The following is a 13711-nucleotide window of genomic DNA, read 5'->3' on the forward strand; positions in this document are numbered from 1 at the left end:
GGAGAGGTGGGGTAGCTTTCTTGACAGCAGTGGTACGTCTCTGACTATCACACACGCTGGTACTATGCCCCAAGGAATTGACTGAGCTGATTTAGACAAACGCTGTGAAAAATCCTTGCACAGCACTGGCACAGACCTGCCTAGCAAAAATGGCTATGAACTGCTCTAATCTAGCACTGAAAAGGGTTGAAATTACAAGTAGTCCCTAATCCCTAAACCGATGTGTAGATTGCACTGTATAAGTGTATAGCACCCACAGCAGCAACGGGAGCGATGACTGACACACACCCGGGTCTTATAGGGCAAGGATATGTGACATGCACAGCCAATGAAACATACCCTTGCTTGTCTGGCAAAAATCCACTTTGCTTTGTGTGTCTGTGATTGGCTGACAATCTGGCCAGCTCCACTGTGCGGTTAGAAAAAAAAAATGGCGATCTTTCAGCACTCAGCAGCACTGATCTAAACCGTGCCCCCCCCCCCCCCCCGCACACTATACGCTAAATTTTGATAACATCATTATTAACAGTGACTGACAGTATTACAGTGAAAAGCTAACCACTTACTAGCTACGGTTTTGGTGATCGAACCATTATCGAACGGTAACTCAAACGGTGGAACGTTAAGCAAATCGTTCGAGTTCGTCGAACAACTCGAACATCGCCCCAAACAACTCGAATTTGAAATTGGCGAATGGTTCGATTCGAACACCGCTCATCTCTATTAGTGGGAATGGCCTCACTAAATACAAGTGCATTGAGCATGGCCACGACCACCAGACGGCCGTGCCTATTAGTTAGAGGTGCCCAATATTCCACAATTGTAGTCACGTGAACGCCATTCCCAGCTCAGAAACTAGGGACTCCTCGCAGCGCACAGTGAGTGCACTGGGAGGATTCATAATGTATATACTATCTTTGTGAGGGAGACAAATGCAATTTTACATTTCTGGATTGTGGAGATTTTACTCTTTAAAACAAAGCATGGCTTGCCCATCTCACAAGCCAAGGAGCACATTCTCTCCCAACTCTACCATTCTATGATTCTATGTGAAAGCTGGACATAAATCTGGGATGATTTAGGAAAACATGCACTCGCAGGGGGTTTGCCCTGATGGCCCTTAAGGTCCCTTCCAACTCTACCATTCTATGATTCTATGGTTTCAGGTTTTTTCTTCAGAACCAAAATTAGGACAGTGGGGTATTAAAGGGAATCGTCAGTAGACTTTTGCTAGTTAATCTGAGTGTACTATAATATAGGGTACAGGTGCCTGAATTTTTTTTTATTATTTTCTTAGTATTTTGTGAATCCACCTTTGCCTTTGAATACTGTCTGAATCCTTCTGAGCATGTTCTCAATCAAATTCATGCATGTTTCAACCAAAATCTGATCCCAGGTCTCTTCTCTACGTTCCCACTGTTGGTGCATACTGGTTGACTCACTTTGGCATGTATACTGCTTTTTCTTCAACTCTATCCACAAGTGTTCGATTGGGATCATGTCTGGGGACTATTCATTGTCAATGAATCATTTATTTGCCAATTTCGAGGTATGCATCGGATTGTCCTGTTAGAACAATATGTCATCCCTTTGAAACCCATAGTACTCGCATGTACAAAATAATTAATTTTGTAGAATACTCACATATGGCTTAGTATTGAGACCACAATCAATCCTGATTAAGTATCCTATGCCTTGGCTGTGAAACAACTCCATATCATCAGGCTTCCTCCACCAAACTTGACAATTCTTTAAATTTCTCAATCTATTAGCCCCTTTTTCGATTGTTTCTTCAAGACCCATTTACACCCATCAGAGCATAGTCTATTGACTTTTGTCTCATCGCTCCAAATCATCCATTTCCAATCTACTGTCTACTTTTTGTATTTTTTTGCAAACTCGAGCCAACACTTCTTATGACAATATTGAAGTCGAGGTTTCTTCACCTTTTTTCGGGCCACCATTACAGACTTGTGTAACATGCATTTCATTGTGCTTGCATGGATGTCTATTATCTTACTATTATGAAGCATGAGAGCCACCTCTACTGCTGTGTTTGTCACACCAGAACTGATAGACCTTGTGATGAGCCAACTTGATATTTTACCTGGACGTCCACCTCTTGGCTTTTGAATGGATGGACGGACTTCATTTCATATTCTTCTAACTGTCATGGCACTCACATGATGCAGTTAGACCACTATGGATGAACTGGATGATGCTGTTTCTCTTTTCTTATGAAATCTTCTTCATGGCTGCTTTTTTACTCGAACCAATGACCTGTCAGATAGGAATCAACCCAATAACATTCTGAGCTATTATCGAATGTGAGATCAGGTTGTAATTTTTTAGTATACTGGAAGAAAAATATTTTTCCACCACCATCAGCAAAACAGTAACAATGCAGTAAAATGACAAGAATCTGCATAACTAATCATATGCCAAAGTCAAGTTTATGTATGACATAGCAGAAATGATTGTCTATGAAATGAAGTTAGTCTCATGTTAGACGCTGTAGAGGAAAGTGAGATATGGGGCCTGAAAGCCAAAAGTTCAAAACATTGTTACATCTTTACTAGTCAGTGTATATTAACTTTATTCTGTGGGTCACCATGACTAAGATAACACAAAGTTTATATACAAGTGCTTCTCAATAAATTAGAATATCATCAAAAAGTTAATTTCTTTCAGTTATTCAATACAAAAAGTGAAACACATATTATATGGAGTCATTACACACAGAGTGATCTATTTCAAGTGTTTAATTCTGTTAATGTTGATGACTATAGGGTGCTTTACACGCTGCAACATCGCTAACGATATATTGTCGGGGTCACGGTGTTTGTGATGCACATCTGGCGTCGTTAGCGACATCGCAGCATATAACACCTCTGAGCGACCTAAAACGATCGCAAAAGAGGTAAAAATCATTGGTATTTGAGAGGTCGCTCCAACACCAAAAATCGTTGACAGGTGAGTAGCGAGGTTGTTTGTCGTTCCTGCGGCAGCACACATTGATATGTGTGACAACACAGGAACGAGGAAACTCACCGTACCTGCGTCCCGCCGGCAATGAGGAAGGAAGGAGGTGGGCGGGATGTTTGGCCCGCTCATCTCCGCCCCTCCTGTGCTATTGGGCGGACACTTAGGCGGGCTTTGCACACTACGACATCGCAGGCCGATGCTGCGATGTCGAGTGCGATAGTCCCCGCCCCCGTCGCAGCAGCGATATGTGGTGATAGCTGGCGTAGCGAAAGTTATCGCTACGCCAGCTTCACACACACACTCACCTGCCGTGCGACGTCCCTGTGGCCGGCGGCCCGCCTCCTTGTTAAGGGGGCGGGTCGTGCGGCGTCACTGCAACGTCACACGGTAGGCGGCCAATCAGAGCGGAGGGGCGGAGATAAGCAGGATGTAAACATCCTGCCCACCTCCTTCCTTCCGCATATCCTACGGAAGCCGCAGTGAGGCCGGTAGGAGATGTTCCTCGCTCCTGCGACTTCACACACAGCGATGTGTGCTGCCGCAGGAGCGAGGAACAACATCGGACCATGGCGTCAGCGTAATTATGGATTACGCCGACGCTGCAGCGATGATACGATTACGACGCTTTTGCGCTCGTTAATCGTATCATCCAGGCTTTACACACTGCGATGTCGCATGCGATGCCGGATGTGCGTCACTTTCAATTTGACCCCACCGACATCGCACCTGCAATGTCGCAGTGTGCAAAGTGCCCCTTAGTGTCTATTATCTTACTATTATGAAGCATGAGAGCCACCTCTACTGCTGTGTTTGTCACACCAGAACTGATAGACCTTGTGATGAGCCAACTTGATATTTTACCTGGACGCTCGCTAGCAATATCGATACCGATATCACAGCGTGTAAAGTACCCTTATGGCTTACAGTCAATGAAAACCCAAAAGTCATTATCTCAGAAAATTAGAATATTATATAAGACCCACTGAAAAAATGATTTATAACTCAGAAATATTAGTCTATTGAAAAGTATGTATAGTAAATGCACTCAATACTTGGTCGGGGCTCCTTTTGCATGAATTTCTGCAACAATGCTGCGTGGCATGGGGGCGATCAGCCTGTGCACTGCTGAGGTGTTATTGAGGCCCAGGTTGCTTTGATAGCAGCCTTCAGCTTGTCTGCATTGTTGGATCTGGTGTCTCTAATCTTCCTCTTGACAATAATATTGGCGAGTTTGTTGGTCAATCAAGCACAATGGTACTGTGGTTATTAAACTAGATATATTTACTTTTGGAAGTGTGAACAGGTGCCAAGTCCTGCTGGAAAATTAAATTTCCATCTCCAAAAAGCTTGTCGGCAGAGGGAAGCATGAGGTGCTCTAAAATTTCCTGGTAGAAGGCTGCGCTGACTTTGGTCTTCATAAAATACAGTGGACACCACTGAGCAACAGTCCAGTTCTTTTTCTCCTTGGCCCAGGTAAAACGCTTCTGGCATTGTCTATTGGTCATGAGTGGCTTGAAATGAGGAATGTGACGGTTGTAGACCGTGTTCTGGATAAATCTGTCTGTGGTGGCTCTTGAAGCACTGACTCCAGCAGCACTTCACTCCTTGTGAATCTGCCCCAAATGTTTGAATGGCCTTTTGAATGGCCAATCCTATCAAGGCTGCGGTTATCCCTGTTGCTTGTGCACCTTTTTCTACCACACTTTTTCCTTCCACTGAACTTTCCATTAATATGGATACAGCACTCTGTAAACAGCCGGCTTCTTTAGCAATGACCTTTTTCTGGCTTACCCTCCCTGTGGAGTGTGTCAATGACTGCCTTCTGGACATCTGTCAAGTCAGCAGTCTTCCCCATGATTGTGTAGCCTACTGAACCAGACTAAGGGACCATTTAAAACGCAATGCAGGTGCAGGTTTGTACTGTTAATTATTCTAATTTTCTGAGATAATGACTTTTGCGTTTTCATTGACTGTAAGTCATAATCATCAACATTAATAGAAATAAACACTTGACACTCTGTTTGCAATGACTCTATATAATATATGCGTTACCTTTTTGTATTGAACAATTGAAATAATTTAACTTTTTGATGATATTCTAATTAATTGAGAGGCACTTGTGTGTATATAGTGTGTGTATATATATGTGTATATAGTGTGTGTGTATATATATATATATATATATAAATTATATATATATATATATATATATATATATATATATACAGTCATATGAAAAAGTTTCGGCACCCCTATTAATGTTAACCTTTTTTCTTCATAACAATTTGGGCTTTTGCAACAGCTATTTCAGTTTCATATATCTAATAACTGATGGACTCCGTAATATTTCTGGATTGAAATGAGGTTTATTGTACTAACAGAAAATGTGCAATCCGCATTTAAACAAAATTTGACCGGTGCAAAAGTATGGGCACCTCAACATAAAAGTGACATTAATATTTTGTAGATCCTCCTTTTGCAAAAATAACAGCTTCTAGTCGCTTCCTTTAGCTTTTAATGAGTTCCTGGATCCTGGATGAAGGTATATTTGACCATTCCTGTTTACAAAACAATTCCAGTTCAGTTAAGTTTGATGGTCGCCGAGCATGGACAGCACGCTTCAAATCATCCCACAGATGTTCAATGATATTCAGGTCTGGGGACTGGGATGGCCATTCCAGAACATTGTAATTGTTCCTCTGCATGAATGCCTGAGTGGATTTGGAGCGGTGTTTTGGATCATTGTCTTGCTGAAATATCCATCCCCTGCGTAACTTCAACTTCGTCACTGATTCTTGCACATTGTCAAGAATCTGCTGATACTGAGTTGAATCCATGCGACTCAACTTTAACAAGATTCCCGGTGCCGGCATTGGCCACACAGCCCCAAAGCATGATGGAACATCCACCAAATTTTACTGTGGGTAGCAAGTGCTTTTCTTGGAATGCCGTGTTTTTTTGCCTACATGCATAACGCCTTTATGTATGACCAAACAACTCAATCTTTATTTCATCAGTCCACATGACCTTCTTCCAAAATGTAACTGGCTTGTCCAAATGTGCTTTTGCATACCTCAGGCGACTCTGTTTGTGGCATGCTTGCAGAAACGGCTTCTTTCACATCACTCTCCCATACAGCTTCTCCTTGTGCAAAGTGCGCTGTATTGTTGACCGATGCATATTGACACCATCTGCAGCAAGATGATGCTGCAGGTCTTTGGAGGTGGTCTGTGGATTGTCCTTGACTATTCTCACCATTCTTCTTCTCTGCCTTTCTGATATTTTTCTTGGCCTGCCACTTCTGGGCGTAACAAGAACTGTACCTGTGTTCTTCCATTTCCTTACTATGTTCCTCACAGTGGAAACTGACAGTTTAAATCTCTGAGGCAACTTTTTGTATCCTTCCCCTGAACAACTATCTTGAATAATCTTTGTTTTCAGATCAGTTGAGAGTTGTTTTGAGGAGCCCATGATGCCACACTTCATAGGAGATTCAAATAGGAGAACAACTTGCAAGTGGCCACCTTAAATACCTTTTCTCATGATTGGATACACCTGCCTATGAAGTTCAAAGCTCAATGAGGTTACAAAACCAATTTAGTGCTTAAGTAAGTCAGCAAAAAGTAGTTAGGAGTGTTCAAATCAAGAAATTGATAAGGGTGCCCATACTTTTGCATCATTTTTGAGTCCACCAGTTATTAGATATATGAAACTGAAATAGCTGTTGCAAAAACCCAAATTGTTATAAAGAAAAAAGGTTAACATTAATAGGGTTGCCTAAACATTTTCATATGACTGTATATATATATATATATATATATATATATATATATATATTAGAGACGAGCCGTTCGACGAATCTCTCGAACCCCATTGAAAACAATGGGAGGCAATCACAAACACCTAAAAGCACCTGGAAAACACCATCAAAGGTGTCCAAAAGGTGACAAACAACTCCCAAGACAACACAAACACATGGGAAAGTGACAAGGACATACACTCCTGCGAAAACAAAACAGCTGGATGAGGAAAAAGAGGACGAGGCACAGGAATAGGCATGGCATGCCCTTCTAAAATAATGTAAAACACAGCAAGGAGACTCCAAGCTGAGTCTCCCTTTTTTCCCAAAATTGGGCCACACCGACACCCCTTCAGTGGCATCACTTGTGACCCAGTTGCAAACTTGACAGGTAGATTTGCATCAAGCACATTCAAAAATACGCCAGCCTTAACTGTCCCCAGGATGACTCCGGGGTAGGTAGCAAAGTCTTTGCTGAACCATGACTTGTTCATCTTGGATCGTTTTTAAAAACACCGCAAGGGGACTCCAAGCAGAGTCTCCCTTTTTTTCCAAAAATTGGGCCCCACAGACACCCCTTCAGTGGCAGCACTTGTGCCCCAGTTGCAAACAGGATGTTTTGATTTGCATCAAGCACATTCAAAAATACGCCAGCCTTAACTGTCCCCAGGATGACACCGGGGAAGGTCTAGCAAAGTCTTTGCTGATCCCAGATCTGTTCATCTTGGATCATTTTTAAAAACACTGCAAGGGGACTCCAAGCAGAGTCTCCCTTTTTTCCAAAAATTGGGCCCCACAGACACCACTTCAGTGGCATCACTTGAGCCCCTGTTGTACACTTCACAGGTAGATTTGCACCAAGCACATTCAAAAATACGCCAGCCTTAACTGTCCCCAGGATGACACCGGGGTAGGTAGCAAAGTCTTTGCTGAACCATGACTTGTTCATCTTGGCTCGTTTTTAAAAACACCGCAAGGGGACTCCAAGCAGAGTCTCCCTTTTTTCCAAAAATTGGGCCCCACAGACACCCCTTCAGTGGCATCACTTGTGCCCCAGTTGCAAACTTGACAGGTACATTTGCATCAAGCACATTCCAAATCCACAAGCCTGTACTCTCCCCAGGATGACACAGGGGTAGTAAAGTCCTTGCGGATCCATGACTTGTTCATCTTGATGAACATTAGTCTGTCCACATTGTCATTGGACATATGCGTGCGCTTATCTGTCAGCACACACCCAGCAGCACTGAAGACACGTTCTGAAACAACGCTGGCAGCTGGACACGACAAGATCTCCAAGGCGTAAGTGGCGAGCTCAGGCCATTTTTCAAGATTTGAAGCCCAAAATGAGCAAGGCTCTAGTTGCAAAGTCATGGCATCGATGTTCATTTGGAGATACTCCTGTATCATCCTCTGCAGCCGTTGACTATATGTCAGACTTCTTGTCTCTGTTTGCCTTGCAAAGGATGGTCTAAAAAAATTATGAAACGATTCAATAAAATTGCTGTTACCAGCAACAGATACGGTGCTGCTGGTACGGTTAGACTGTTGATGACGAGACCGTCCCATGTTTGTCACGTTACAACTGGGAGATTCACTCCGTGCACCACTGGTTGTTTGGTGGAAAAGCCAAGCTAAGATTGAGTAACAGCTTCTGCTGATACTCCTGCATACATGTGTCCCTTTCTATGGCTGGAATTATTTCACAAAATTTGGACTTGTACCGGGAATCTAATAGTGTGGCAACCCAGTAGTCATTATCACTTCTAATTTTGACAATCCGAGGGTCATGTTGTAGGTAGTGCAGCAAGAAGGCGCTCATGTGTCTTGCGCATCCATGCGGACCAAGTCCTTGCTGTGTTTGTGGCATAGAGGTGCTAACCGTTCTTTCTTCCTCTGACATCTCCCCCCAACCTCTTTCCACTGAAATGTGACCAAGGTCTCCCTCATCTGCGGAGTCTTTCATGTCCATGGACAGTTCGTTCTCCATTTCTTCATGTTCTCCTGCACCTTCCTCAACATTTTGCCTGCTTCCAATGCGCTCTTGTTAATCCCTCTCCCCCATCGTCCCATGCCTGCCGCCTTGGTGATGATGAACGTCTGGACCTTGGTGATGTTGTTATCCCTTGCGCATATGAATCCTCATGTACTTCCTCCCCTTCCTGTTGAACCACCCCCTGACTTCTAATAGTGTTTAGCGTGTGCTCCACCATTTAAATGACTGGAATTGTCATGCTGATAATGGCATTGTCAGCGCTAAACATATTCGTCGCCATGTCGAAACTGTGCAGAACGGTGCATAGGTCCTTGATCACAGACCACTCCATCAGGATTATCTGCCCCACCTCTGCATCTCGTTGGCCCAGGCTATACGTAATGACGTATTGCACCAGTGCTCGGTGGTGCTGCCACAGTCGCTGTAACATGTGGAGAGTCGAATTCCAGCGTGTCGGCACATCGCATTTCAGGTGATGAACCGGCACCGGCAAGCCGAAAGACTTCTGGAGCGATGCAAGTCGCTCAGCTGCGGTGGTTGAACGGCGGAAGTGAGCAGACAGTTTTCGTGCCCTGTGCAGAAGGCCATCTAGGCCGGGATAGTGTGTTAAAAATTGCTGGACAACAAGGTTCAACACGTGAGCCATACAAGGCACGTGTGTCACCTTGCCAAGGCGAAGGGCCACACCCAGGTTTGCAGCATTGTCGCACACGGCCTTACCTGGCTGCAAGTTGAGTGGAGACAACCATTTATGAAACTCGGACAACAGAGCTGACCACAACTCCGCCGCTGTGTGACTCTTATTTCCAAGACATTTCAAGCTAAAGACCGCCTGATGCCGTTGCGCTCTGCTTCCTGCATAGTAAGGAGGTGTGCGTGATTCCTTGTGCGCAGTTACAACGCTGGTGGCCTGACCAGGCAGGCTTGGGGCGGAGGTGGAGGACCCAGACGAGGTTGAGGAGGCAGAAGCGTTGGAGGAACTTATACATACAGAGGATTGACGCACAAGTCGTGGGGACGGCAAGACTTGTTCAGCAGACCCTTCTCCATCTATCACCATAGTTACCCAGTGCCCAGTTAGAGACATGTAACGCCCCTGTCCATGCTTACTGGTCCAAGTATCGGTGGTGAAATGCACCTGTTCACACAGAGAGTTTCTCAAGGAAGCGGTGATGTTGTGTGCGACATGCTGGTGTAGCGCAGGCACACCTTTCTTAGAGAAGTAGTGGCGACTGGGCATCTGGTACTGGGGCACAGCGACGGACATAAGGTCTCGAAAATCCTGTGTGTCCAGGCGAAAAGGCAGCATTTCGGTAGCCAAGAGCTTACAGAGGGATAAAGTCAACCTCTTAGCTTTGTCATGGGTCGGAGGAAATGGCCTTTTATTTGTCCACATCTGAGGGACAGAGATCTGGCTGCTGTGTGTAGACGGTGGTGAGTAGGGTGTCCCTGGTAAAATGCAGGTTTGTGAGGAAAGTGCAGGCGTAGACATGATGTTGCCTTCATCCAACGTTGGTGCTATCGATGTCTGAGAGAGTTGTACACCTGCACTTGTTTCCCCTTCCAAACCAACTGACGACCTACCAAGCAAACTGCCTGTTGCGGTTACAGTGGTGGAAGGTGTGTGTGGAAAACCAGGTGTGACAGCTGTCCCCACAGTCATAGAAGATGAAGAGCGCGCGGATGCACTGAAAGGGGCAGGCGGTGGTTGGCCCGCTACGCTAGGCCGCATTGCAGCACAGTGTTCCCACTGGGAATTATGCTTGGAATTCAGGTGACGAGTCATGGAAGAAGTAGTCAAACTGGTGAGCTTTTTGCCTCTACTTCTAGATTCCCGACAAATTTTACAGATCACATGATTTGGGAGATCCTTTGCATGGTCAAAAAAAGACCAGGCTAGGCAAGGCATAGAGAACATGCGACCTGCAGAGCCACCCTGACTTGTGCTCAGAGGCAGAGTGGTGGCTGAGGATGCAGTTGTAGACGTGCTACCAGTACTCCGACTCTGTCCAGGAATGCGCAAGGTAACTTCGTCGTCAGTTGCATCCTCCTCCACCGCCTCTGTTGACCTCCTCAAGTGCCTGACTGTGGGTTGACAGTAAGTGGGATCTAGAACTTCATCATCAAGCGTTGTGTTTGCACTCCCCTCGCCCTCAGACCTAGCCTTTTCCTGCCCTGACCGAATATTTAAGTTGTCATCCCAATCTGGTATTTGCATCTCGTTATCAGTATGTTCCTCATTGTCTCCACCAACAGGTGTTACAGTTTGGGAATGAGGGTTTACATTATGCTCATAAACTTGGTCATCTGGGCCTGAATCTGAGTCACAAAGCTTCTGGGCATCACTGCAGACCATTTCCTGGTCTGTACTCACTGTAGCTTGGGAGCAGACCTGATTCCTAGGCTATAGTGTGACTGAACAGCTCTGCAGACTCAGCCATCTCTGTTACACCATACTGTGCAGGGCGGGTGGAGACTTGAGAGCTGGGAGAAAGCAAGTGTGATTGGGATGACAACTCAGAGGACTGGTTTTTTTTTATGTGGTAGTTGAGGTGGAGGAGAGGGCACTTGTTGGAGCACTTGAGATCCATTCAAGCATGTTCTTTTTTTGTGCATCATCTACCTTTCTTACAGTTGTTCGGGTCCGTAAAACTAGGAGCACATCAGATTGTCCACGGAAAGTAGTAGACATCTTACTTTTGCGGGAAGATTGTTTATCTTCAGCAGATGTTAATGTAGCTTTGCCACCTTCCCCACAGACACAAACTTTTTTCCTTTTCCAACACGCCTGTTCCCCTTTCCACCAGCATCTGTCCTTTTGCCACTCATTTTCTTAGCGACAAGATTAGCCACTTAAAATGTGGTAGCAAAAATTGAGAGGTGGTGTAGATAGCAGAGGTGGTCTAGGTTTATTGACAGCTGAAGAACCAACACTGAATATCCCTGACAATACAACTATGGCCTTAAAACTGGCAGCACTGTTTGCTATAAGAATAGCGTTGCAAAATGTGCATGAGGGTTGAATGCTGAGGTGCTGGGACTTGCTTGACACCAGTGGGACACAAATTTAGTATAGCAGACACTTTGTGGATGCCACTAATTTTCAGCACTGTTTGCTATAAGAATAGCGTAGCAAAATGTGCATGAGGGTTGAATGCAGAGGAGCTGGAAATTGCTTGGCACCAGTGGGACAACAATGGAGTATAGCAGACACTTTGTTGATGCCACTAAGTTTCAGCACTGTTTACTATAACAAATAGCATAGCAAAATGTGCATGAGGGTTGAATGCAGAAGTGCTGGAAAATGCTTGGCACCAGTGGTACAACAATGGAGTATAGCAGCCACTTTTTGGATGTCACTAAGTTTCAGCACTGTTTGCTTTAGAAATAGCGTAGCAAAATGTGCATTAGGGTTGAATGCAGAGGTGCTGGAAAATGCTTGGCACCAGTGGGACAACAATTGAGTATAGCAGCCACTTTTTGGATGCCACTAAGTTTCAGCCCTGTTTGCTATAAAAATAGCGTAGCAAAATGTGCATGAGGGTTGAATGCAGAGGTGCTGGGACTTGCTTGGCACCAGTGGGACACAAAATTAGTATAGCAGACACTTTGTGGATGCCACTAATTTTCAGCACAGTTTGCTATAATAAATAGCGCAGCAAAATGTGCATGAGGGTAGAATGCAGAGGTGCTGGGACTTGCTTGGCACAAGTGGGACACAAAATTAGTATAGCAGACACTTTGTGGATGCCACTAATTTTCAGCACTGTTTGCTATAAGAATAGCGTAGCACAGTGGCGTAGCTACTGCTTTTGCCGCCCGGGGCGGTCGTCAAATTTGCCGCCCCCCACCGTTGGCCGTCAATAATCCAGAAACTTTCAAAAATCCGGGAAGCCATCAAAATATTTATTTTTCATGGAACTACAATCAAAGATCTAATTGTAGACTGCTGCTATTAGTCCTAGACGTTCACCTTTTTACACACATGTAGGCCTATTATACACACACACACACAGCTCTGCTGCATACATACAGACACACACACAGCTCTGATGCATACATAGAGACACAAACACAGCTGTGCTTCATACATACAGACACACACAACTCTGCTGCATACAGACAGACACACAACTCTGCTGCATACAGACACACAACTCTGCTGCATACATACAGACAGATACACACAACTCTGCTGCATATATACACACACACAGCTCTGCTGCATACATACAGACACACAACTCTGCAGCATACAGACAGACACACAACTCTGCAGCATACATACAGACACACAACTCTGCAGCATACATACAGACAGACACAAAACTCTGCAGCATACATACAGACATACACAACTCTGCTGTATACATACAGACACACACAACTCTGCTGCATACATGCAGACACACACAACTCTGCTGCATACATGCAGACACACACAACTCTGCTGCATACATACAGACACACACAACTCTGCTGCATACATACAGACACACACAGCTGTGCTGTATACATACAGACACACACACAGCTCTACTGCATACATACAGACACACACAACTCTGCAGCTTCTGCATGCATACATACATACAGACACACACAACTCTACAGCTGCTACATACAAACAGACACACAACTCTGAGGCTGCTGCATACATGCATGCATACATACAGACACACACAACTCTGATACATACATACAGACACACACAACTCTGCAGCTGCTACATACATACAGACACACACAACTCTGAGGCTGCTGCATACATGCATACACACACAACTCTACTACATACATACAGACACACACAACTCTATAGCTGCTGCATACATGCATACAGAAACACACAACTCTGTAGCTCCTGCATACATGCATACATACAGACACACACAACTCTGTAGCTGCTGCATACATGCATACACACACAA

At 44.7% G+C, this 13711-nt stretch overlaps 1 protein-coding gene across 5 annotated transcripts in view; it reads right to left on the reverse strand.

Moving 5' to 3' along the window:
- Positions 1–13711, reverse strand: part of LOC142292008 (retinol dehydrogenase 7-like) — a 75997-nt gene that overhangs the window by 51632 nt on the left and 10654 nt on the right. For 2 of the 5 annotated variants that reach the window (XM_075337044.1, XM_075337045.1), the window contains exon 2: positions 2108–2280. The exons of 2 other annotated variants lie outside the window; for them this stretch is intronic. Coding sequence is in view for 1 of the 3 variants with exons in the window: in XM_075337043.1 (XP_075193158.1) it covers positions 1645–1646 (2 nt within the window). In the remaining 2 variants the exon portion in view is untranslated. Of the gene's footprint in view, positions 1–1644; positions 1666–2107; positions 2281–13711 lie in introns of those variants that run through there. One more of the 5 variants, XM_075337043.1, reaches the window with a different exon arrangement.

The sequence above is a fragment of the Anomaloglossus baeobatrachus genome, chromosome 2 (genome assembly GCF_048569485.1).
Source record: "Anomaloglossus baeobatrachus isolate aAnoBae1 chromosome 2, aAnoBae1.hap1, whole genome shotgun sequence".
NCBI lineage: Eukaryota > Metazoa > Chordata > Amphibia > Anura > Aromobatidae > Anomaloglossus > Anomaloglossus baeobatrachus.